Source organism: Capra hircus, chromosome 8 (assembly GCF_001704415.2).
Source record: "Capra hircus breed San Clemente chromosome 8, ASM170441v1, whole genome shotgun sequence".
NCBI lineage: Eukaryota > Metazoa > Chordata > Mammalia > Artiodactyla > Bovidae > Capra > Capra hircus.
Genome location: NC_030815.1, coordinates 8,354,733 through 8,382,369, shown reverse-complemented (window position 1 = coordinate 8,382,369; position 27,637 = coordinate 8,354,733). Strand labels below are relative to the sequence as shown.

At 44.1% G+C, this 27,637-nt stretch overlaps 1 protein-coding gene across 1 annotated transcript in view; it reads right to left on the bottom strand.

Annotated features, from left to right (window-relative positions):
• The window catches only part of PINX1 (PIN2/TERF1 interacting, telomerase inhibitor 1), a 65,140-nt gene continuing 37,655 nt past the window's right edge, over positions 153 to 27,637 (bottom strand). The window contains exon 7 of the mRNA XM_005683534.3: positions 153 to 1,015. Within this exon, the coding sequence (XP_005683591.2) occupies positions 545 to 1,015 (471 nt within the window). The 3' untranslated portion in view covers positions 153 to 544. The remainder of the gene's footprint in view (positions 1,016 to 27,637) is intronic.

Genomic DNA, 27,637 nt, shown 5'->3' with positions numbered 1-27,637 from the left:
GTCATTGCTCAGTGGAAGAGAGACCATTACAGCAATTTCCCCATCACCACCACACCAGACCAAAACAACTCTCTGATTTGGGAATGTAATCATATAAAACCGACTTGGCAAAAATGCGGGGGCTGGCTATAGAACAAAAAGAACTCTCTGAATGCCTTTTAATCCTTTAATTAGACTGAGTCCTTCAGAAGTGAGCACAGTTCCTTGTTACTGAAGGAAACCAAGAGCAAATACAGACTGTAAGAGACACACACGTGTGTGTACATATAACGCTGTGCTCACATGAAGGTGAATGAATGTGCCAAAGGACTCAGAGTCCAGCAAGGAATTTATTTGTCTGTGACAGCCATGATTTGGAACATTGAAAAGTTCTGGGAGTAGGATTTTGGAAAACGTGGTGTGGGCGAGACGCGGCAGGGGCCAGGCATGTCGGAGGCGGCGCGCACACGGCTCCCTGGGTGAACCCGCCTGACGCCTGGCCAGGGGAGTCTGTCCCGGCAGCGCCCTGACAGCAGGGGAGCTGGGAGGCACTGCTCCAGAGAACTTATTTGGAACCTTTCTTCTTTTTCTTCTTCTTCACTGGTGTTTCATCTAGCGTACTATCCACTGCTGCCTCAACTTGCTCTGGTCCCTTTTGCTTTTCTTTCCTTTTTTGGGGCTTTGGCGGGGAGTCCTGGTCGTCGAGTGGCCCCACGTGACCCTCTCCAGCCTCAGCAGAAACCCCAGGATTCTCGTCCCAGCGAGGGTCCCCCAGCTCACACTCCACTTGGTTTCTCTTCTTCTTGGCCTTAGGTTGGACGTCGTTTTCCACATTTTTATCCTTTGCCTCTTTCTTTCTTTTCCTTCCCCTTTTCCTTTCCACTGGGGTCTCTGGAGCCTCCGGCCCTGCAGCCATGCCTTGCGCTTTGCTCTTCCGCTCCGCCAAGCGCCTGGCAAAGTACTCGCGGATGGTGAAGGCACTGGTGGTCGTGGTGGAGGTGTCGCTCTCCTCCGCGGCAGACGGGCTGGGGTGGTCCTGGGGTGGGGAAGAGTGAAAAACGGTTATCTATCAGCTAATTATGCTTCGCCACATCTAGGAGGCCTCCGCCCGGAGCCCCACACGCTTGTCCGCCCGGAGACCTGGCTAGGGGACGAGGTCTCCCCTTGTTTCCTCCTCCTTGCTGGGCAGAGCTGAGCTGCACAACACGGAACAAGGTGGCCAGATGCACGGGCTGAGGACTCTACAGGGTGGGAGGCCGGACCGGAAGACGCCCTTCACAAGGTAGACGGCAAGTCACTTGGACGGAATTCTGAGTGAACAGCTCCAGGGCCACAACGTGATAAATGGCAACAAAAGTCCTAGAGGCTCGGAAACAGAGACCCTGAAAGCCTGGAGCCTTGTGGTGCCATCAAGACACCTCTTGCCGCGCGCTGTGGATTCACAGGCTTTTGTGCCCTGACCCACAAGCTTAGAAACCGTGTGTATGTAAACCCCAGAAGCCACGTGCCAGCCTGGACCTTGGTGTGTCCAGGCACCTTCTTTTCCTGCTGGCAGCCGCTCCGGGGAAGAGGCGCCAGGGCTGGGAGACGGGAGACGTCCCCTCCTCCCCCTCGACTCTGCCATGACCTAGACACTCGTGGCTGTGTCCGTCCTGCTTCTAAATGGAGGAATTACTCACTCGTAACCACTGGGATTAACTGCGGTTTACATTTTAATTTTAAATAATATACTCCAGTTATAAAGCTTGAGAAGAGGGAAAAAAAAAACCCTAACTTAATAGGTTGGGAGAAAAAATGAAATGGCTGGTATCACACCATATAGGTTGTGGCTGGCTGGCAGTAAGGAGGTGAAAAAGTGTGTGTAAAAAAGGAGGCACCTTGGAGTGGAAGAAGATAAGGACTGTGTTTTAAGTAAAGTCAGTGTCTGGAATAATTCTGCCCACAGTCTTTTAAAGTAATCAAGCCATTAAGCAACTAAGCTAAACTTAGGTTTTCATAATTACCTGGGTTCTTCCTTCATATTCACTTATTCGCACAGGAAGAGATTGGTTGTCCGACCCTTTACAAGCTGGAAAACAGTTTTCTAAATAAATCCATTTCCGATTGGAGTCCACAAATTATTCTGAACTTGGTGGGCAAAATTGCTCATGCAGCTAACTTTATTACAACCAACACATATAACTGAACTACAGATTTTCTTGTTACAGCAGCACTCCAGACCCAGCCCAGTGGCCTCCAGCCTGAAGCTTTGACTGACTCAGTATTATTTCAGTGGGCAATGGGGCTTTGAATGGCCATTGCCCCAGATAGCTGTCACCAGAGATACCTTACCAACAAGATCAAACCTATCCGGTCAACACAAACCTAATTTTACTCCAGGGCTAAAACCACAAAATCATGTAGTCAGTTTTTTAAACTTCAAAAGGTAAAATGTAGAACACCTTTTACCAAGGTGGAATAAACCAACTGAGCGTTTTAAATGTTATCTATCAGTATTCGATTTTGCCTGGAAGCCCATGAAGTAATTTTGAGGAAAATTTAAAAATAGCTGCACAGAAGCCAAAACCAAGGTCACTTTGTCTTTTGGTTCCTCAAATATTGAAAAAGATCTGAAGTTTTGCAGAACAGGATGAAAAATCTTAAGATTCTCTTGATCCCAGCCAATCCAAGTCTCATGGACAAGAAAGGTCATGCCTTCCATGAAGTAAGGGCACACAGCCACACACAGCAAGTCTGTATGAAGGCGGCCTCTTTATATAAAACAGGGCTCATTTAGCTTCACAGTATTAAAGGAGTTTCTCTTATGTAGGCCAACTCCTCTGGAGCATCTCTGTGTCTTAGGAGCTCGAATTCAAGTCATATCCTATGGCTCCTTGCCTCATTCACCCATTTATTGCCTTCTGAATTCCTGCTTTTAACAGTTAAATCACAGGAACTAATTACTGGTATTAATCACACTTTTTTTAAGATCGTTTTTGAGTCACTTGCTGAATTCAGCGGGCCTTTCTAGGCCCAGAAAATAACTCTGCTCATAATCAACTCCTCTGATGATAAGGATTTTGATAATCACGGGCCACTGCACAGCAAGCTCAGCAGGGCATGGAGACAAGCCAGAGAGGTGCCAGCACCCAAATGCTATTGATCCCAAGGAGAGTACGGGCAAGACAATGACTTTCGGGGAGAGCTGGGGAATGCCAGGGGCAGCCTCCCACACTCCAAGAGTGCATGTGATTTAAAAGCCATGGAAACGAAGGAGGGACGGGTTGCAAATCTGAATGCTGTAGGAGCAAGGAAGGCCCTGGTCTCGTATCTTAGGCTTTTACAAATCCGACACCCAGTTTTACTGCAGTGATTACAATTCTTGTTTCCATATTCTCAGCCACAAATGTGAAAAATGCACACTTCTTCAAGAAAACTAATACTTTTCATATCTGGTCGCTTCTTCAGAGTAAATAAGTTCTGAGAAATTCACTAGAAACTTTTTAGTACTGAAATAGAATCCACTTGCTTCTTCCCAGGTTTCCACTAAACACATAATGCAACCTCAAAAAGTAAATTCTGTAATACCAAATGTAACTTACACTACTTCATAAACTTTGAAAATCCAAAATTTGCTAGCAGTGTTCTAAAAATGAGTAAAGTAAGTTTACAAATAACTGGAAAACTTCCCGTTCCATACAACATACTAGCAAGGGAGGTCTGGCTAACTAATGACTTTACCAAATATTTGACTTAACCTCAGGGATTTAGGAAACCTCTTCTTTTAAAATTCCCATTCCTGCTATTAACTAATGGAGAGCCTTAGATAAATCCCATAACTTCTCTGGGTCTCAGTTACTAAGCAAGTCAAATAAGCAGATTAGATTCAACTTGAAAGTCTAAAAGTCACTGAACTCTGAAATGGTCTTTGGGGCAGCCATCCCTCTGTGACACCGAGAGCAGAGGAGGAAGAGAGAGGCAGGACAAGCAAGCAGCAGGAAGGGCTCGGCTCAGAGAGGACTAGCACCCCAACTGCCGAATCGAGACGCAGAAGCGCGAGCAATACCCTTACAAGTCCGTGCACAGGAAAATATTTCATACTAACCACCTGTATGAAAGTATTTTATACCAACCATCTGCCAGAGAGCAGATCTAGTAACACCACTTAGGAGAGCAGAAGGGGCCAAATACTATTGCACTGAATAATTTGTAAGAATATATTTAAAAGAATTGACACTATATATTAGAAGCTAAAATCAATAAAAGCAAGACACTGGGGTTGACTATTAACTAGAATATGAATCTATTTTAAATTTACTTCCTGGAAATCACGTTAATGTTTCTAAAAAAGGTGGTAAGAAGCTGTAACTTTTAAAATAACAATCCTATTTTGTACTTAAGGTTTTTTTGTCTTTTCTAAAATTATTATTAGTAATTTATTTATTTGGCTGCATCTTGTCTTGGTTGTAGGCTTCCCAGGTGGCGCTAGTGGTAAAGAACCTACCTGCCAATGTAGGTAGACATAAGAGATGTGGGTTCAATCCCTGGGTCAGGAAGATCCCCTGGAAGAGGGCACGGCACCCACTCCAGGATTCTTGCCTGGAGAATCCCATGGACTGAGGAGCCTGGCAGGCTGTAGTCCATAGGGTCGCACAGAGTTGGACACGACTGAAGCAACTTAGCACGAAGTCTTAATAGAGGCATGCAAAGTGTTAGCTGCAGCACGTGGGATCTAGTTCTCTGACCAGGGATCAAACCTGGACCCCCTGCACTGGGAGCGTGAAATCCCGTGGACAGAGGAGACCTGCGGGCTACAGTCAGTGGGGTCACAAGGAGTCAGACATGACTGAGCAACTGAGCACACACACTTACCGCAGTCACCTCAGGTGCCTGAGAGATGCCTGTCTCCTTTTCTCAGAAGAGGCTATTCTTTACTTCTGTTAGGTACTCTCTCTAGAGGCTGGGCACCTCAATGAGCCTTGTGCTCAGGCTCTCCTGGGTTCCCTGTCCTCCGTGTCACTCAAACATATCTAATCAGATGGAATAACAATAAAAGGACCAAATAAAGAGGATTCTCTTTATTACTCTCAGATGACTGTTGTTAGTAACATTTGAGGCAGGGAAACATAGCAGTCTGGATGGAGAATTTAGAGAGATGTTTATGGCAGGTGTTTAGGTTTTTAAACCTAAAATCTTACCACTTGTGATAAGCTTACAGTCCAGGATGAAGTTTAAAGGCAAAACTTAGCAACCTAGCCTTTCTCATGTGTCACTGCTGATCTTAAGTTACAAGATGATTGAAGCCTTTTGATTTCCACGCCAAGACACAGAGATCAGGGTGCAACAGTAATCCTTCAGTGAGCTTTTCTCACTGAAAGGAAAATCAGACACCAGAGCCCCAGGGTGGTAGACTCGGCAGTGGGGGCGTGAGCTCTGAGTGCTGTGGCTGGTGATGAACAAAAGCTCACTTCCACCCTGGCCTGTCGTCAGCTTGCGCTGGATCAGTCTGGGAAGAGTTAAGAGAGCTTGGCAAGTGAGGAGTTCGAAAGAACACTTGGCATGTTTTCTAAGCTTTCCAGCGGGACAGTTCTGACAAACACAAATCAATTATGTCTTGATGTCATCGTGGGAGGTAGAAATTGCACCCATCCACTTAGGACAGTGATGAATTCAGGTCAGAAGTGATTTCATGTCCCATCAAGAGGAGGGCAGAGCTGAGGTGAGGGCAGTGCCTGACTGTAGGTGCACAAAACGCTTTGCCGACAGAGGGGGCAGAGGACGCTGCTGGGGTCATCCACTGTGTTTGCTTCAGTGCTCTTCAGACCCTCCATATGCAGCCGTGGGCATCACTTCCTTAAAGATCAAGTATAAAAGTGCCTCCCCCCAGAAGCTGGTCCCTTGGGCAACAACCTCTCTTCTTTACTATCTGTGACTAGCAATTCATTACTTTTACCTTCTGGTCTTACACAGTCTGTTTTCTAAGCATCTTCCCATGGAAACTGTAAGTTCCCTGAAGGCAGGAACCACTCCTCTTTCATTTGTAGCTCAGCCTCTCAAGAGCAAACACGTGGTGAGGATTCCAAGAAAGCACAACAGACACCAACCCCGGGCAGATCAAGGCTGGGAAGCACTCCCACCACCCCCACTGCACCAGAAGCTCCATGTTTGTTGGCTCAGATTCCCCTGCAAGCCAGGCAGGGCTGATGACTAGAAGGTGCATGGAACGGTGGGAAGGAAAGAGAGAGCTGGCATTTTGAGGTGGCTGTTCTTCTTACAGGGTGAAACCATGTTCCTCTAATCAGATGCCACCTTGCCTCTTGGGGCACTAGCACAGGTACATCCCAGCGCCTTTTTAGTGTGATCAGCCGATTATTCCCTGTGGTCCTGAGTGATGCCCAGCTCTGCCAAATGGTCCATTTGTGTCTCCTCTGGTCTGTTATCCCACTTGTTATCATACCACCTTCCAGAAGACTAGGTATTAACAAATCAGCAAAACGAGGTGGAGTGTTGCAGGGGAACTGTCACAGGCATGCTGTGTGGCGAGCTGAACACAAGCAATAAAATAACCTGTACGGGTTAACTGTTCTTGCCATCAAAAGAAGAGGCTGCAAAGCAAGAGAGTTCTAGGGTACATCAGAGGCAAAGGTAGCAGACATTCTGAGAAGACAGTCGGGTCAAGTTCCGCTAGAAGCCCCACCTTGACAGCAGGGTGTTAAGGTGTAGCCTGCAGGCTGTTTTGAGCTGATCACACAACTGGCGACGCTGCTGACTGCAGGCAGTCATCAAAATGGTTTGCCTCCAAAGGCTAAGCTCAGAAGTGACCAGCAACCTGCTTAGAAAGCACGGATGGTGCAACTCTGTCGATACCTCTTCTCTTGCCCTCTGTGGCATCTTTTTGGTTTCCACATGACTGAAAACAGTGTTTCACTGACAAAGAGCTATTTCTGCACTCACAAGAAGTTTACGCAAGTGTGAAATCTTGCGTGTTTTGTTTTTGTTTTCAAGATTATCATTTACTCACATCTGGAGTTAGGCTAAACATACAAAGTCTCAGGAAATAACCAGCCTTGTGGAATCTGCCTGGAAGACATAATCACTTTCAGGTGGGCAAGTATCCTAAGAGTTAAAGACAAATACCAGACTCGACTGACCAGAGGGGAGGTTTGATTTGAAGAGGGGTTAAAAATAAAAAAGCACAACAGGACTAGAATTACGCAGCACCTCTTAACTTTATGTGTGTGTGTAACGTGTATCTGCTCATTCATACAGGTTCTAGGAATCCAGGGTCTGTGCAGGGGTTCCAGGAGGGGCCGAGTTCTCTCTCTCTCTTTTTTTTTTTTTGCCACAGCACGCAACATGCAACATACGGACCTCAGTTCCCCAACCAGAGATCAAACCAGTCCCCTTCGCCCCTATGTTGGAAGTGCAGAGTCTTGAGCACTGGACTACCAGGGAAGTCTTCGGGAAGGCTCTGTCTAGAACAGGGCAAGCAGAGAACAGCCCAAGGGCCAAATCTGACCGCTGCAGATCTTTGCACACCTCACAAGCTAAGAACGCTTTTTACATTATAAATAGTTCGGGGGGAGGGGGAGGGGAATCAAAGGAAGACTATTTCATGACATGTGAAAATTATGTGAATTTCAAACTTAAATAAAGTTTTGAATTTCATCAGAAAAAAAAAATTGTGGAAATGTGTTTTTTTTCCAGTACATAAGCAAACTAAGTAACTAAGCTAAGTAAATACCCGCTGAATGAATGGATGAGCTGATTGTGAAACACAATCTGCTGTGTGGAAGCGTCGGATACATGTGAAGTACACACACCCCCCGAGTCCGAGGGCTTTGGGTTTTGATGAAGTTCAAATCTCAGCAAAGTAGTCTCTTGGTACTTTACTGAATTATACTGGTGAGTCCTAGAGAGGGCTGCTATTTGCCATTTGATTTCTGGCAGACAAGTAAGTTCGGTTATGAAGTGATCTGATGTTAAAGAGAACTCACAACCCCCTGTAGCCTCTCTAATGGTAAAACGCGGGAACACTGCCTGGAACCTACAGACTCAGAGAAATGAACTGGGCATCTCAGAGAAGATAATGGGAACGGAAAGGGACAAAATATCTTGCTTTTCCCTGGACAACAGCAGTGAAATACAAATGATGCCAAATTCCTCATAGGAAGACCAGTGCTAACAAAGCTGTTCATTTTGTTTTTCCACTTGCCTCATCAGCTGCTCAAATGACCACTCATTAAGAAAAGCCAACATAAACATACTTTAAAAGGCTGGTTCTCTATGACAACAACTCCTCTCAAGTAGCTGACATCAGAGCCCCTGGTAAGAGTCACGCAACCTCTGGGGAAAGAAGAAAGGAGCAGGTTTCCAGCCTCCCTGAAAGGTCTCAAGGCTTGCAAAGTTGCAGCGATCCGTGTGGCAACAGCTCACAACACACTGGCTGTTACAAGATAAACGAGGCTCCTCCAAAGCTAGAAATGATCAATGTGACATAGGTACCAACTGCTTTGAATGAAGCCTAAAAATAATCCAAGTTGACTGTATTTAATAATTCTAGGTCAACTGGTTCCATTCCCTGCTCTCTGGAGGCAGGACAAATAGCTTTGATAAGTGGTTGCAGGCTAGTGCCGGGACCTCCAAAAGCAGACGCAGCAGCTAACAAAGGGTCCGTCTCTTCCTTCTTTACTCCACTGCCTTGAAAACTGCTGAAGAATCATAATAACGCAAATGTAGGCCTCTTACTATAGAAAGCATAGCATCTTTTGAAGATGTTAGAGAATCTAGTATTTTGAAACAAGGAATAGAATATGAACAGTTATTTGGAAGAGTCACCATTGTTAAGAAGATACATTAATTTAGGTGAACAAAGTTATTATTAAGTCCTCTCCCTCTGTTCTTGTGTACTATATAAAATTAATTATTATATAGATGTCTTTTTAAATTTTTTATTGGAGGAGAGTTGATTTGCAATGTTATGTTAGTTTCTGGTGTACAGCAAAGTCAGTTTTATCTGTGTGTGTGCATCCACTGTTTTTTAGATTTTCTTCCCATATAGGTTATTACAGAGTACTGAATACAGTTTCCTGTGCTATACTATAGGTTATTATTATCTATTTAAAATATAGTAGATACGTCATTCCCAATCTCCCAATTCACCCCCTCCACCCCGTAACCACACATTTGTTTTCTACATCTGTGATTCAACTTCTGTTTTGTAAATAAGTTCATGTGTGCCATTTCTTTAGATTCTGCATATAGGTGATGTCATCCTTGTCTTTCTCTGATTTACTTCACTCAGTATGACAGTCTCTACTATAGACCTCTTTTTAATTGACCAGAAATTAAAATAGCAAATAAAAATATTTCTAAAATACTTCGAGGAGTAAATTTGGAAGGGCAAAATAATTCTGTGTTTAAAGGATATTTAAGGTGCCTCAGTGGTAAGGAATCTTCCTGCCAATGCAAGAGACACAGGAGATGTGGGTCTGATCCTTGGGTTGGGAAGATCCCCTGGAGGAGGAAATGGCAACCCACTCCTGTATTCTTGCCTGGGAAATCCCATGGACAGAGGAGCCTGGCGGGCTGCAGTCCACAGGGTTGCTAGGAGTCAGGCACGACAACACGCATGCACAAGTTAGTAAGAGTAAATCAGATAAAATTCTGAAGTCCCTGAGTCGTGCAATGAAAGTAAATGATACGAAAACAGAGAGACTGAGGACCCAAAATGTGGCCATCCAGCCCTTCATGGAGCTGCCAGAGTGGCTACTGTTGACCAGGCCTGGGGCCCAGAAAGGAGCTCCCACCTGGGGGAGACATACAGTTTAAAAAAAAGGGGGGCAGGATGGTCTGAGATCTCATGTAAGTGTTCTTACCACAATAATTGTTTTTTTTTAAATAACACATCAGGAGAATTTATTTTTTAGAATAGACAGAAACTAAACAAGAAAACTAACTACAACACAACTCCATTCAACAAAACCTCTAACCAATTAAACTGAGATTATAATTCCAGAGAGTTTATAAAAAATACATAAAATTATTACTGCTACTAAATATATAATCTCTTAGTTTCACGTAAGCTATAATTTTATTTTATAAGCAAAAAATTATTAGAGAAAGAACAAGTAATATACTACCTCCCTGTCTGCTCAGAACCCAAAAAGTTCCTAGAGCAAGAGCTGCCGCTTATTTGTAGCCCCCTGACTGGCTCAACTCAATGCCTACAGCACAGCGCTTCCCAAACTGTCAAAGAAGGACAATTTTTTACTTTTTTCTCTTTTTTAAAATCTCCAATCCGTTTCAGACCAAGATTTTGGTTTAAAAGAAAATTTAAAATTACTAGGGAAGACAAAATTTCAAAAAGACATATAAAACACAAGTTCCAATTTCTAAAAATTAATATCACACTATTATAAAAGTTTCTAAATGCTTACTCTCAATTTCTTGCCCTGTCACAGGCTGGCCATACTTTGAGTGGCACTGGTATTCAAAGGAAATATTCAAAGGAAAGAAAGAAAGGGGCTGAGCTTGGTACAACAGAAATGGCAATGACCTAGGTGTCAAGAAATCTGTCCTTTTGGACCTCAAAGCAAATCGCTTGCAAAACAAGGCAGGAGGGCTGCTCAGTGACTTTTTCAAACATGGTGTTAGCAGTGTGTGCCTTTCTCCAAGCAAAATCTTAAACAGAAGGTTAGTGTGTAACACCTGAGGGGGACTGTGGTCGAGGTGGCACTGGGGGAACCAGAGCTCAAATACCTCCTCTCCCCTTGTCAGGCCCCCGACAAACCCAGTGCTCAGTGGAATACAGTTTGAAAAGCAGCAGCTATTGCTAAGGTCCATGACAATTTTAATGTTCATTGTAGCCTAGATAATTTCACAGCACTCAGTAACCGGAGACTAAGAAGCTTTCAAGAATAAAATTGGGCATTTACCATTACCTAGTAAGTACAATTCTTAAGGTGTTATTAACTTTTGGAATTCCAACAATTGGCTCTTTGCGAGCACTGGCCCGTGACCAGTGTCTTCCAAAAGTGGTAGCAAAGTACCAAACCTGGTCTCTTCGATAGTGTAAAGTCTTAAGCTGCAAAGTAGACTCTGAGGGTCTAAGTGATTGAGGATGAAGTCAAGGCTGACTGACTCCTACCTAGTGTGGCTCCAAAGAGGACCCAGAGGAGAAATGGTTAACATGTAGACCTGCGCCACCAGTGTCCCGACAAGTCACTTCAGACTACAGCAACACAAGCAGAGGGCCACCTCGCTAGCCACTAGCTGTGCTCTAACCCAAAGGAAGGCACCCCTGCATCCTATTTTCCTTACAGCACAGGATGGAGACCTGGGAGAGAATGTTATTTCTGCTTTCCAGCCAGAGGGAGCAAAGGAAAAATGTATCAATATTTCACTCTTCTCCTCCAACACTGGGCCATCTATGTGTTGATTTCTTACTATCACAAAAGCTCTTAAACCTTTTGCTTGATCTGTCAACAAACAAAAAGCCAAATCTAATCCTTTCAGGCCAAACCTGGCAGAAGTCTAACCAAACAAAACCGCCCAGGGACTTGCAGCTCTGGCTGTTTCAGTAGCCCCTTCTTTCCCTCAGCCCTTGCTGCTTTTTCTTCCTTCTGTTTTTTTTTCATTCGTGTCTTACTATGAAGTTATGTTTGTTGATCTGGAAGATGACACACATATTTAGTGGTACTAAAACAACCTTCAAAAAAGTGATGACCCACTTTCTCCTTTCTGGCCTTACAGAAAGTAGAGGCAGGCCCCCGAGCCCTGTTTGAAGTCAGGGCTGCCAGGAGATGGTCGGTTTATGTCTCTTGTCCGAGGACAGGAAAAGGACGCACTCTCGGCACCGTGTGCTGGAGAGAGATAAGACCAGAGATTTCTGTCCTCGGCACCTTATCAGCTCTTCCTGCTACTTTCCAGAGCAGAGAGCACCATGACTGGCAGTAAACTAGCCTAAGCAGGGGCTGGGTGGCGGGCAGCTTGGGGACTGGAGGGAGGGAGGGAGGAAAGGGTGCAGAATGAAGAACAGATGTGAGGTTTTTAATATATCTCAAAATGGTTCGGTCCAAATAAAACTGTCTTTAAAAAAAGTTAAGAACACCCACATTTTACATCTCACTTTGCTAAGACTGCAGCCACAGGGGTAGACGTTTTTATAAGAGCTTCCTCTCTGGCTGGAATGCACTACCACCTTCCTTGCCCTGAGCCCTGCCCCTAACTGCTTTGTGCTACTGGCTTCCGGCACGTAGCAGGAGTCTGATCTGCCTGTCTGCCTGGCGGTGGGAGGGGCGCGATGAGGGGCACGCGGCGGGAGGCCTGTAAACTAGAGGCTGCAGACAGAATCGTTCCTGTAGGCACACGTGCCTCCACGTATTTGACTTTTAAGTTAATTTTTCTTGGAGTACAGCTGCTGTACACTGCTGTTTAAGTTTCTGCTGTACAGTAGGTGTGCCTTCATTTAGACAACCAGTGTTTTCTTTCGGGGATTATGTGCGAGCAGTAAGGGCTGCACGGCCTGACCAAAGGGTAACAAGGTAAAGAAGCAAGATCTTGGAATCAGGCTCCATGCAGAAAGTCTGTGCAGAATTTAAATTACAGAAGTGAATAATTTACAACAGAAGAGAATAAAAATGGAGAATATAATCAGGAATCAGTAGACATATAACAAAAGTAAAATTTAAGAATGCAATTTCTAAAAATAAAATGAAGGCTTCCCTGGTGGGTCAGCGGTAGAGAGCCTGCCTGCCAATGCAGGAGACACGGGTTCTATCCCTGGTCTGGGAGGATCCCATGCGTCGCGGAGTAATTAAGCCCACGCACCACAGCTGCTGAGCCTGAACCTGCGTCCAGGAGCCACAGCAAGCAACGCCACTGCGAGGAGAAGTCTACGCCCCCCACTAGAGAGAAGCCTCCATTCTCCACACCTAGAGAGAGTCTGTACACAGCAACGAAGACCAAGAGGGCCAAAAATAAACAAATAGAATTCTAAAAAAATGAAATGAACTGGATTTTGCAACCAGTCAGTTGAATCATTTTACAGAACAAAATTCCAAACGACTCTGAAACACTGTAATTTGACTGTACATAACCTAATAGATATACCATAAAGGACAAAAAGAATTGGCCAAAAAAATTTTTTTTAAAACACATCAACCTACTTTTTCTCTTTGATAATCAAGTTATTGATGTTATTCTGTGACTACTGTATATTCGATGGGAAATAAGCAAATGAATAATGTGGCATTTAAATGCTTTTTATTTCTAGAATTGAGAAATTCCTAGATTTCTTACTGTGGCTAAATAAAAACAAAAGGTTAATGACATTAAGTCTTGTGGTCCTGAATTTGAATGAGCAACGTGAATATAAACTCATGATATACTTTATCATTCAAAAAGGGTTGTGTCTTACTTGTTTAATCATCTGTCACTCAACAATGCTCTTGGATGGCAAGGAGAAACATCTGAGTTAAGAAGAAAAAGGAATTGGAAGGGTCTGGATCAAAGGAACTATAAAGGAAGAAAGCAATTAAAATAACGTTACTCAGAAGAAGAATGATGAAATAATGAGAGACTATACTGCATGGAGCTGTGACCATACCTGGAGCCTCTTTATACTTGGCCTGTTACACAGTACTGGCTAAACTATAAGATCCAGGCGGAGCCTAAATGATCAGAAAGTGGGCTCATAGCTATGGCCCCTGGGCTCCAGGGCACAGGCTCAGCAGCTGTGGCACACAGGCTTAGTTGCTCCGAGGCATGTGAGATCTTCCTGGACCAGGGATCGAACCTGTGTCTCCTGCACTGACAGGTGGATTTTTACTACTGAGGTTCCAGGGAGGCCTACAGGCTTCTTTTTAAAAAGAGCACCACAAGAATGTTCCAATTGTACTTAGGGAAAGCAGCTTCCTCAGGTCAGCTTCTCTGTTTGAAACCCCATCTAATCTAGGTTACAGAAATCCAGACATAAAATGCATTTAAGCGTTTAAATGCATTTAAGGCTATTTAAAGTTCAGGCCCACAAAATGTTTCAAAACTGGTCAAGTAAAACTGAGACCCTCCATATGATTTTAAGAGTTGGAGTGAGAATTACAAAAGGAGCCCTGGACGAATGTCAGGGGATGCGGGTGAGCAGGCTGGCTGTCACTACAGCTACTACATTGCTTAAAATGACTCTTTCTAATGCAGAAAACATTAGAAAGGCAACAGATGACAAAACAAAACCCAGCCGCTTTGGCCTTGTGCTGTTTGCAGAGATTGAGTGCTATCTGAAGAGAAAAAAAGGCTGAGTGAATTTCCTAGCACCTCACTGGGTTTCAGTTAAGAAGTAACAGAACCCTGACTAGCAGAAGGGCCCACCATCTTCGGGTGGGATGACAAGGGCGATTAGGCCTGGCGACAGCCACCGCCACGTGTAAAACAGATGGCCGGTGGGAGCCCGTGTAACGCACAGGGGGCTCAGCTCCGTGCTCCGTGCTGACCTCGAGGATGGGGCACGGGGGAGGGGTGGGAGGGCCACGGGGGAGGGGTGGGAGGGCCACAAGGGAGGAGGTATACGTGTATGTACAGCTAATTCACTTTGCTGTTCAGCAGAAACTATCACAAAATTGTAAGGCAATTACACTCCGATTAAAATAATAGAATACCATTATAATACCAAAAAAGAAAGAAAGACCTACCAGAACTCTGACTCCCAATAAACACAGAGAACTTATCATTTAAACCTTATGGAAGTAAACAATTATCCAGAAAATTCCTGTAAAGCTTTAGGTTAAAGATTCTCTGTTTTAAACAGAACTTTTTGGCTGTTAAGAAGTAGATCCAGTGGAATTACTTACGATTACGAGGTAATGATGATAAGCATTGAGAATTCTATTAAACTACACTAAGAGCTCCTCGTGAAATCCTACTAATTTAGGGCTGAGTTTAAGCTTCCCACATTATCTCTATGGCCTGGCAAATTAACAAATCAGAATCCTCCTTAATACTTTCCATCCAAAGTCTACAGAAGACAAGATTCTTACGCTTCATCCAACAGTGTTTCAATGATCAATTCTCCAAATGACTTAACCACAAAATAGTCCAAATTACAAAGAGTGCCTAAGAGAAATACTTATTTAAACAACACTGAACAAGCCAGTGTTGAAACAGCAATTTTTATGAATGCATGTTGTGGTATATGACTCTCTATAGCTCTCTCTATATCAATATGTGGGTATAGATTCTCCACGTGAGGATGGAGTCATGCAACCTAAAAGGAATACGGCAATGTACTGTGAATAGCTCTTTCCTCCTCAGCAAGACAAGGAGCGATTTGTTGCCAGGGAAATCTAATTAAACACGAAAGGACTGGTTACCTAAAAGACCCTGGGCTGGTGCTACGGCTAGGAGCTGAGGGGCTTTTGTGTGGCTAACCTCGGAGAACTAGGGCATGCTGTGTGGAAAGATGAGACTGTCCATTCTACCGCTGGAGATGCAGAGATTCCACGGGACACGCAACGTTCAGACTGTTCTTAGGCAAAGTAGCTTCCCTATTTATAGAAGCAGAAACCTCACCAAATCCAGGTTACTGAAGTCAGACACATAAAACATGTCTAAGCACGTGTTGAAAAGCTATTTGGAGTTCATGACACTGGTCATTTTTTTCACATTTTCATTAATCCAAAACGCCTTGCAATGCTATAGAATTAGCCCTTCACCACTTGTTTCTTTGAGAGGAATTAGCCAGCTGAGAGCTTTGATGACCAGAGAAACGACTCCTTTCTCAGTCCCTCTGCTGTTCTGGAGTAACTAACCAGGTAAGTCTGTGATGTGACATCTGGTGGTAGAGGACGCCTAAGTCAGGTACAACTGATCACGTGCCGCCATGGCAGGAGCCTTACACTTCAGGTGAGTTTTTCAGGGCCATTAAGCCTGATAATATCACCAGGACCAAGTCTGTGGATGGCGACACTTTCTCAAGTCAATGAAAAAGTGAAGAGGCCTTGGTATTATTCCTTTTCTCTTCTCTTGCCTAGCTTGTAGTGTGACAACAGCTGTATCTGTAACAACAAGCAGTTTGTCTGGCACAGGTAAACAGCCACAGTAAAGCATGGAAGCTGTGTGATCTTTCCTAGGCTAAAACCCCATGGACGGAGGAGCCTGGTGGGCTGCAGTCCACGGGGTCAGGAAGAGTCGGACACGACTGAGCGACTTCACTTTCACTTTTCACTTTCATGCACTGGAGAAGGAAATGACAACCCACTCCAGTGTTCTTGCCTGGAGAATCCCAGGGACGGGGGAGCCTGGTGGGCTGCCGTCTATGGGGTCCCACAGAGTCGGACACGACTGAAGCGACTTAGCAGCGGCAGTGGAGCCAGGACAGTGTGAGCAGACACATGCTCCCTGAAGGAAAGGAAAACACCCCCCAAACCTTTCAGTTTGGCTGTTGCTCAGGCAGAACCCTTTCGGCTCTCTTTTCAGAAAATTAAAATAAGCTCTGGCAGCAATGGCTGTGCTGCATCCCCAGACCTGCCCTTCAGGACTGAAGGGTTTGTTCCTGGGTCAGTCCTCCTGGGAGCAGCCACCTGACCTAAGGTCACACTCCCATTCCTGGGGAACAGGGGCCTGGCCCTAGTGACTGCTCACTGCAGGGCCATGAAGGCCCAGCTCCTGCAAAGATCTGGAGGGATTCTGAGGAGGTCCTGGGGAGCCAGCTGAAGACTTGACTACATCATGGAGGCCCAGCTGCTCTCCCCGCCCGATCCTGTTTCCTCCTCCTGAGCACCCCTCAAAGCTAAGTCTCCACGCAGCACCTCGAAACATATTTCCTTCATGCTAATTAATGTCCATTTGAGAGTCTGCTTCCCGGGGAACCAGGCTTAATGGTGTCCCCATAGTTCAGAGCTCCACTTCTGTCCTTAGTAACTTAGCAGCTACAAGCCAATATGTTCATGCTACTGTTTTTGAGTTTTAAAGATCCCCCTGAGTAGTCTCCTTGGTCTGAGTGAATTATTTCATGAGGCAACAGTGTGTGTGTGGGGGGTGGTATGGGATGGGGGGGAGGAAGGTGCTAAGGGGAGGCCAACGTGTGTGGTCTTGGATACAAAACTGCATAGATTTTGGCAGTTTACCTCTTACCTGAGGTTCCCCACAAACTCTATTATTTTTAACATGGAATTCTGCAAAATATAACATTTTTCAAGAACACACACATTGCGTTTTAACAGAAAGCCTATATTTGACATTATGCTTTGTAATATTTATTTCTGGACACTGGTACTTTGGAAGAACTTACGATATTAACTACTGTCTTTCAGAATACACCGAGTCACGTGAAGGCAAGGACCATTCACCTGGTAAAGAGCCAGGCAAGTTGCTCCGTTATGATACAAGATAGGTGTCAGCAGGCACAGTGATTTACGCTGGAAAAGGATTCACTGTAGGACTTAAAAAGTGAATGTAGTCAACATGTTAAAGGATGCTGGAGGTGAAGCCAACAAGATCCAGCAGACGGAAAAAGCTTGTAGGACACGGAACTCAAGGTTTCTTCAACAATAAAGTACAAGGAAAGAAGAGAGGAGGAATTAGGACCTATAGGTTATAAGAGTCTAAAGACATCATCATTTAACTGCAATATACAAGTCTTGCATAGGATTTGTATATAGGATCCTGATTCAAACACACACACTAACTAAAAAATTACAAGGCAACTGGGAACATTTTTGAATACTGACTGGATCTAATGCCATTTAGAAATTGTGGTTCAATATTTAGGTATGATAACGGTGCTGGGGTGGTGTGTTTAAGAGTCCTTATCTGTTAGAGAAGTATAGTGAAATGCTAAAATCCAATAATAAGATAAAGTGATATGATGTCTAGGAACTGCTTCAATAACTGGAGCGAAAAGTGGCTGGAGTACAGCTGACATGATATTGGCCATCGAACTGATCGCTGAGAATTGAGCTGGGAATGGATAGGTGGGGACTCTGATTAGTCTGCGTTTTTACATGTTAAGTTTTCCATAATAAAATGTTTTAAAAAGTGAATGCTGGTATATAAGGAGAATTGTCCCTGGAGTAGAGTGAGTAACCCAAGGCATCTACTGGTGAGTGAAAGTGATCACTAACCAAGTGGCCTAACTGAAGCTGGTGGTTCCATCATCCTAAGAGACATACTTAGGGCTCCAAGAAGGGATAAGGCATGGGGAACCCGACCGCGGCCGAGCGGTAATCCCACACGCGTGCTGACTCAGACGGGAACAGGGGCCAGCACGGCGGTGTGCATCCCATGTGAGATCATGGGTTGGCCACCGACAGCCACTACTAATGTTAGAACAGGGTTTTTCCCTGAAAGAGTCACAATTCCTCTTTGCTAGCAAAACAGGAACTGATTCTAACAGGAATATTATGTAATTCCAGGGAACTGAGGAGACTGGGAAAAGCAGGATGAGGGGGAGAGAAGAGCACAGGATGAAGGTGGAGGCGGGGAATGGAAACTGCCCGTGGGCTCGTGAAAGGGCCCCAGCCCAGGACAGCTTCCTGCCTGCCTCACCCCTTCCAGCCAGCTCCTTCAGTCCCTGGATTACCACGCAACTTTCAGGCCATCAAAACATGATAGGGGGTGGGGGGATTTTTTTGGTGGGGGGATTTGATGGGGGAGTGAAAAATCCTCTGTTCTCCATAGCTAACAAGCAGAACTGAAGGGATCCTAGGGAAAGAGAACAGTGGGCTAATGATGGGGAGGCAGGCCACTTTCACTGTAGAAAGAACAGTAGTCCAGTGGGGTGCCTTCAGGAATCGGCCAGGAAGTGTGGGGCCCGAAAGCAGCACGCTTCTCAGGCTCAGTGGCAGAGCTAAAATCGCAAGCTCCCAAAGAGACATGCGCACATTTTAAAAAAGCTGCACCAGGGGGTGTACACTGTGATCCTGCTTTTGAGACACCAGGAGGTGGTAGACACCATCTCCAGCATGCCTACACTCCTCAGCACTCTGAGGTTTAATTAGGGTTATCTCCGGGTGTTTGGATCATGGCTTTCTTCCTTTTTTCCTTACCCTCAATTTAACGAGAAAGTCTTTTTTTTTTGGCCACAGAGCATGGTGTATCTTAGTTCCCTGACCAGGGATCGAACCCACACCCTCTGCAGTGAAGGTGCAGAGTCTTAACTACCAGACCACCAGGGAAGTCCCTGGATCATGGCTCTTTTCTGCTTCTAAATGCATACCTATAGGCAGTAGTTTTTCTACAGTGAATATTTACTGCTTTTATAATAAAGAGATCATTTGAAATTTACACACACACAAACAGGAAAAAAAAAAAACACACAAGCTTAGGGCAGAGTGCTCTTTCCTCCAGGATAACCGCACTTAGCGCAGACTGCTGTTCTCCCAAGTGGCAGGTGTAACCTTGACTCTGAACTGATAACTGCAGGAGGCGTTTTCTTGGTTCCCCCTGCCCCCGCCCAGCCCCTTCCCGCACCCCTGCACCTCCAGGGGGAGTCCCTGTGCCTCTCTCAAGGCCCCTCCCCCTCAAACCCACCAGCCCGTGTCCACAGGGACTCTGGGGAGACCCAAGGGAGAACGCCTTCAATCACATGGAGTGACAGGAGAAAGGAGCCCAGTGACAAGCAAGGAGGATTAGTAAGTAGGAAGACATGGCTCAAGGGAAGAGAGGCTTTGGCAGATGGGTCCACAGAAAAAGGACATCATGGCATCAGGTGAAAGGTGAGAAAAAACAATAGCAACAGCAAGGAAATGAGAGGGAAGTGAATGCATAGTGAGCGGGAAGAGAGAAAAGAGTGTGACAGCAGGGAAGGCCCGGATCGACATGCACACGGGCTGAGCTAGCACTTCTCTGCTGCGCTGATCAGGAGCCCAGATCTGCTCCCAGCTTGGTACTCCCCATCCCTGGGAGCCGCACTGCCGTCCACTCGTGCAGCTGCCTAGCCAAGTCAGACCCCAAGTCCTGGGGCGTCCACCCTGCCCTCTGGCATCACTCAAACCTGCTCCTTTCTCTCCAGCATGGCCCAGGCTTTCCAGGCCCCTCTGGAACAACAGCCTCTCCACTGAGGGGTCTGTTTAGTCTTGCCCCTTCCCGCCTTCACTCTTCTTCCCATACCTCCTGCAGCCAAGCGATCTTTCTAAATTGCAGAAATGGTCATGCCCCTTCTGTGCTTCAGAGCCCTCAGCTGCTCCACGTGCATGCAGAGCTCCTGGCGCTGAGTTCCCAGTGAGTGTCTGCACAGGGTTCCCTGGATGCCTGTCTTTAGTATGCCTGCGCTGAAGAGCGCCCGGAACATGGCAGCCTCAGGAGTTGCTCATGATTAATGAAGGAAGTAAAGCAGATTCACAGTAAGACAGTCTTAGAATGGATTTACGAGGGATTTGCAAATGGCATGCCATATGCAGACAAGGGACTCATGTAAAGTTTCGTGATATTTTTAGGACCGTCAGACTAACAGTTTATCAACAGGTGAACGTAATAGGGAAAAAGCACTAACTAAGTGCTTCCAGGTGGGTTACCCAGGTGGCTCAATGGGTAAAGAACCTGCCTGAAATGCAGGAGACGCAGGAGATGTGGGTTCGATTCCTGTGTCAGGAAGATCCCCTGGAGGCAGGCATGGCAACCCACTCCAGTATTCTTGCCTGGAGAATACAATGGACAGGTGAGCCTGGTGGGCTATGGTCCATAGGTCACAAAGAGTCAGACACAACTGAAGCAACTCACCATGAACAGGGACAGGACAGGATCGCTCTAATGTGTGATGTGCAGCCCACGGTGTACATGACTCGGATCAGCAACAAACAGCATTCTGTGTTGTATGCACGTGTGTATACAGACATCACACACATATACGATATAGTCACAACCCGTGATAGTACTTATGTCGTGAGGTATATTCACTTCAGTCTAGTCGCTCAGTCGTGTCCAGCTCTTTGCGACCCCATGAACAGCAGCACCCCAGGCCTCCCTGTCCATCATCAACTTCTGGAGTCCACCCAAACCCATGTACACTGAGTCCGTGATGCCATCCAGCCATCTCATCCTCTGTCGTCCCCTTCTCCTCCTGCCCCCAATCCCTCCCAGCATCAGAGTATTTTCCAATGAGTCAGCTCTTCACATCAGGTGGCCAAAGTATTGGAGTTTCAGCTTCAACATCAGTCCTTCCAGTGAATACCCAGGACTGATCTCCTTTAGGATGGACTGGTTGGATCTCCTTGCGGTCCAAGGGACTCTCAATTACATATAGTTATAATATATCATATGTACAACTGAACAAAATAAACCCCTTTTCACTGGAGACTCCCACCTGACAGGCGACCCCAGGTCACTGCCCACCTCTTGCCCAGGCAGGCATCTGCCATGCCAGGCGGGCGCTCACCCTCCCCACGCACTCCCAGTCCAGTCCACACTGTCTCCTTCCCCAGCCATGCTGCCCTGGCTGTGGCCCTCAGTGCACGCGTGCACACACACCTCCAACCCTCGCACCATCTGCTGCGTGCCTACTGCATGCTAAGACTTTGCTGGAGGTGGAGATCTGCCTTGAGGAGTTTCTAGAAGCATAAGCTTGAGTAGTTCTGCCCTCAAATGTGTATCCACTCTTGCTTGCATTCCCTAAACTATTTTAACGAGCAAGTGTCTATATAATCCTCTATTAGCTGGTCTGTAAAAATTGTCAAGCCAAATGATTATTTATGACACAAGAGTTTTCTGAGCCAAGGCTTATGTTCCTGAGCCTGGTCTGTTCAAATGTCTTGCGCTAGACGATTATTTTCCCACTCAAGAGCTTCTAATGGGCTAACGCTAAGGAAGAACTCAGAGAGCCACTGGAACGTAGGCACTTGCTTCAACTTTTATGGTCATTAGTTTTAATAACCAAACATACAGGAGTCTATCTTCAAAAATAAAAGGAGAGTAAGTTTACAAGTCATTTAGCCTCGGGGACCTCTGTCAAAAAGCAGCAACATGAATACAGTTAATGAATGTTGTTATAACAAATCATGGTAACATGAGTCATTTCAGTGTGTTCCTTATTACCTGTGGAGATCTGACTTAAGATAAACTTAAAACAAATATTATTGCAATGAGTATCCATTAACATATTCAAACAAGAAGCAAGGTAACTCAAACAGGGTGTGTGAAAGCTACGCTGTCCAGCATAGCTTTTGTACAAGAAAAATACATCCAAAGATTCAGGAATTTGAAAAAATGTAAACTGTTAAAAAATGGATTTGCTAGTGGCCTAGTAGTTGTTCGTCAATTAATATAATAACTCTCCTCGTTGACTTTTCCGTTCAGAAACAGGAATGCGATGGAAGAACCATGAGGGGGTATTTCTAGGAATGGTCTCATAAGAACCAAAGTTACCAGTGCTCACTGACTGGCAATTTGTCACCAATTAAAATCTGTAATTACAAATATATAGCTTCGTAAACATTCACACAGACACCTCCTTTAGCCAAGAAGAAAAGGAACTTTTGTTTTCTCACAAGAAGTAGCTTTGTTATATATTTGCTGAAGGCTGAAGCAATACGGCGAAGTAAAAGGCATCAGACCTTTTGCCCATTAGTACTTTGGCTTTTGTTCAGCTGTGCTACATGTGGGATCTTAGTTCCTAACCAGGGATTGAAGGGAAACACAGAGTCGTAACAACTGGACCATCAGGGAAGTCCCTATTGCTAGTTTTAAAATGAGTGGGAAAATAATGTATGCCTTCAAATTAGACTTTTAGAATTTAAAACTAAAATCCAACTGTACCAGTATTTTTAAGATGGCATTTTTTTTGTTGTGACATCAAAAACAGAAAGTGCTCCGAATTCTTCCCAGGAAGAGAAAGACCATTTATTTACTGTATTTATTCAGGGCAAGCTTCCTCACGGGTGTCAGAATGGGAACTTTAACATCACTGTAGAAGAGAAACAGTGATAAGGGAGGTGGAAGTCAGAAAAAGCACATCACACATTTCCAAATATTTACAGAGGGTCAATGTTCTGCCCATTAGCAAGTGGGCATTCATTTAGAGAATCAGAAAATTCAAGTTTCTTGATTTTAAAAGTGAAAAAGTCTAAAATTAATGCACTCAACAGCAACAACAACCACCACTTGGACAGGGGTAAAGTGCTAACATCAAAAGAAAAAAATATCACCAGACCAACAGGGCTAAGGGTTATCAAGCTTCCTCCTCAGCCAAGCAAGCTCACAGAATTCCTCTGACCTGGTTACAAAGAACTTGGCTCACTCCCACATGCTGTCTTTCTTAGCTGCTATAATCAATGAGGTAGAAAGGGTCCTTTCTAAAGGTGCCAACAAAAATTTTCAACAATCAATGTCACCTTAAGTAAAAGAAAGTCTTTACCTTGTAACACTACTTATTTAAAAAAGAAAAAAAAAAAAAATCAAGACTCCCAAAGCATACCTAAATTGGTAAAGTTAAAATTAAGGTGATCCCACAGTTTTTAAAATTCGAGTCTATGATAGGGAGTTTCAAATATTATGACAGTCACAAAAAACAACCAAAAAGGGCCCTATCCACAAATATTACTTGAATCCTTTTCACACTGCCTACCATCCCTTCCTTTCCACTGAACATAGAATTTGTACGGGTGAATAAAATAAAGAGACTCCTTTAACTGCCAGCTGCAGTTTAAGCAAAACTATTGTCCCCACAGAAGAAAGGTAAAGACACTGCATAAAGAGAACTAGCTGATGACTTGGGATGCCAAGTGGTAAAAGAGCTCAGAGATCTGGAGAAACAGTGGGCTCAGAAAAGAATGAGATGGAAGGTTTCTAATGCTGCAAAGCATATCTAATAACCACTAAAGGCACGAAGCAGCTTGTTTGCACTGATAAGAAAGACTTCTACGGAACTGTATGCAAAAACTAGGTACTGGGCAGCCTGTGTAGGAGGGCTCCCATCTGAAGTCAGAGGACTCCAGGTAGGTGAGGGAAACAGATGTTGTCCCCCGGGCTAGACGGAGCTGCCGGCAATTCTGATTTGGTTAATTTCCACCAGAGTGAAGACAATCTGTAAGAAATCCGATGAGTCAGAACCTTTCAAACTTACATTACAGCCTCCATTCTGATATCCACTTGGCCATCAAATCTTACTCCAGAGAACAGAGCAGGAAAAGAAATGACTAATTCTCTCTTATACAGAAGAGCCAGTGAGCGAGGCATGCCTTGTCCACTGCTGTCCTATTTGTTTAGATTTATCCTGGTAATAAATTTTCCTCTAAGCATACAATGTTGAGGACATAGGAAAGTCCTAGAAAACTAACTTGTTAACTTCAGACAGATAATAAAAATCTGTGGCTCTGGCTACATTTCTTTATGGGTAATTTCTTCTTTTAGTAACCTCAACTTTCTGCAAGAGGCATAAACAGGTGGTTTTTCAAAAAGAGGTGTCCACAGTCAAATAAGTAATAGAAGCTTTGAAGATATACCATGTTCATAACCACATAAAGAATTTTAAGAATGCAGTCAAAAAAAAAAAAACTTATGTAATTACATGCTTCATCAGGTGTTTCCCAAATGTATTCAAATATGTGACATGACAATCACCAACTCCCACCCTCAAATATCTATTAACACAGTCTCGTGTTTTGAGGAACATCTTTGGGGGGAACCCTTACAGCAATGTTGAGAGTAAGAACCAACCACAAGAAACAGCACCACGGTGTGAACTGAAGCTGATCCAGTCTCTCTGACCCTCAGCACAGCTCCCCTAGGTCAATCTGCAGCACCGGGAGGCTGAACTACAGCACAGATGCTCCTGAGTTCAAATCAAAATCCCTGTTTTACGGCATAGGTGCTCACACTAGTTTGAATCCTCAACAAAGTAATAAAACCTCTGAATCTTCCTCAGATTCAACACCCACCCTGCCCACCTCTCAGAGTTGGTATCTCATGATGTAGAATGAAACAATACCGAGACTGTAAAAGCTAACCCTAAAAGCGCCATAAAAAATAAGGCGTTATTATTACTGTTGCTGTTGTAATGACCAGAATGACTCCTTGTCTAATAAAAAGGCTTCAGTTTAACAGCCTGGACCTTCTGTATTTAGCTCAGACCTGCCAGGGAGAGTCTGAACCGGTCAATGGTGGTTCTACTGATCTCAATGAAAGTTTTGAACCCGCGGTTGGTTATAGCAGGCAATATAATTGCGATCCAAGTGACAACAGTAAAACTCACAACAACAGCAGAAACTTTCTAAAGACAAAAACAAGTTTGGGTCATGTAGATTATTGCAGTCTGAGAGTATCAGCACACACATATTTTATTCAAAATAAAAAGAGAACCTCTGAGTCAGAGGTACAGGAAAGAAATCTAAATCATAGATGCCTGGGATCAAAGATGCCTGACTTACTTCACTCTGTATAATAGGCTCCAGTTTCATCCACCTCATTAGAACTGATTCAAATGCATTCTTTTTAATGGCTGAGTAATACTCCATTGTGTGTATGTACCACAGCTTTCCTATCCATTCATCTGCTGATGGACATCTAGGTTGCATCCATGTCCTGGCTATTATAAACAGTGCTCTGATGAACATTGGCGTACACGTGTCTCTTTCAATTCTGGTTTCCTCGGTGCGTATGCCCAGCAGTGGGATTGCTGGGTCATAAGGCAGTTCTATTTCCAGGTTTTTAAGGAATCTCCACACTGTTCTCCATAGTGACTGTACTAGTTTGCATTCCCACCAACAGTGTAAGAGGGTTCCCTTTTCTCCACACCCTCTCCAGCATTTATTGCTTATAGACTTTTGGATCGCAGCCATTCTGACTGGCGTGAAATGGTACCTCATAGGGATGAGTTGGGAGAAAGGCACTGAAACATGTATAATATCATATATGAAACAAGTCGCCAGTCCAGGTTCAAAGCATGATACTGGATGCTTGGGGCTGGTGCACTGGGATGACCCAGATGGATGGTACAGGGAGGGAGGAGGGTTCAGGATGGGGAACACGTGTATACCTGCGGTGGATACATGTTGATGTATGGCAAAACCAATACCATATTGTAAAGTAATTAACCTCCAATTAAAATAAATAAATTTATATTAAAAAAAAACAAAGATATCTGAAATTCACTTTTATTCCTAGTGCTTCATCATCACGATAAAAAGCTCCAAAGACATCTTTTGGTAATTTCTAACAATTTAAAGAAACAGTAAACTTGTAGCATACCTTCAGTCACAGAGAAATTCATAATTATTTGGTAATTATGAAATGGTACAATAGTGACTAATGTCCTTTCAGTTTCTGGTGGAGAGAAGAAATCTGCATTAACACATCAATGTCAGAAGAATCTCAGTCTTCCTAAAATGTGTAAAAACTATAAATGATGAATTAAGCCAAAACAACAACTGCTACTCTACTTAGTCTTTAGGTCTTACATGTAAGTCTTTAATCAATTTTGAGATTATTTTTGTATCTGGTGTAAGAAAGTAGTCCAGTTTGATTCTATTGCATACAGCTGATCAATTTTCCCAACACTACTGATGAGACTGTCTTTTCCTCAGTGTATAATATAATCTTGGCTCCTTTGTGATAAATTAATTGACCATATAAACACGGGCTTGCTTCTGGGCTCTCTATTCTATGTGTCTATGTTTGTGCCGATACCATACTGGTTTTGATGACTACAGTACTACAGTTTGTAGTATGGCTGAAATCAGCGAGAATGATACCTTCAGCTTTGTTCTTTTTTTTTTTTTTTTAAGATTGTTTTAGCCATTTGGGATCTTTTGTAGATACACAGAAATTTTAGGATTACTAGTTACAGTTCTGTATTTTGAGAGCAGTTGCATTCAGTCTATAGATTGCTTTGGGTGGTATGAAGACTCTACCAATATTAATTCTTCCAATTCATGAGCACAGGCTATCTTCCCATTTATTTGTATTGTCTTCAGCTTCTTTCAACAGTGTTTTATAGTTTTTAGACTATAGGTCTTTCACTTCCTTGGTTAAATTTGTTCTTGTTACAAAGTTCCTAGGTATTTTATTCTTATTCAGGCAATTATAGGTGGGACTGTTTCCTAATTTCTCTTTCTCATTGCTCATTACTAGTGTATAGAAATGTAGTTTCTGTATATTGATTAACTTCTCCCAGAGCATGTGTGATCTGGGTAAAGCTTTCAGAGCCCACTGAAGTGTGCGCATGTGCGTAGGACTGGAATACTGAGAGACGCGTAATGGTCAGCACCAAGGCCTTATTTAAAGATGGCTTTCAGGCCTCCCCACGTCCATTTGCCCCAAACATAACTGATGAATGAGGTAGTGTGGCTACAAAAAAAATTTTTTTTACCAGCTTTTAAATAGCAGGTGGTTCAAAAAGGAAAAGTCAATATGAAGGTATACTTCGAATTGATATATATTTATAAAAGAAAACCATAAAATCCAAATTATTAAAGAAGAGAAAAAATAAAATCTCTTATTATCACTCAAGCTTGCAGCTGGGACTGCTGATTATGAAAAGTCAAAAGCTGTGCTGGGTGGGTATTTAGGAGAAGTCCTTTGGCAGTAAGCTGCTGGAAGCTGGAACCCTTCCACATCATCATCAATTGCTTTTACAACTAATATGGTGCAGGTCTGGGGGCTGCAAATAAGTCACTGCTCAGTAGCTCCCTCTAGTGTCAGCTTTTTTCAGAAAATAATGGTTTCCCCAAATTATGCACAAGAAACAATTATTTGA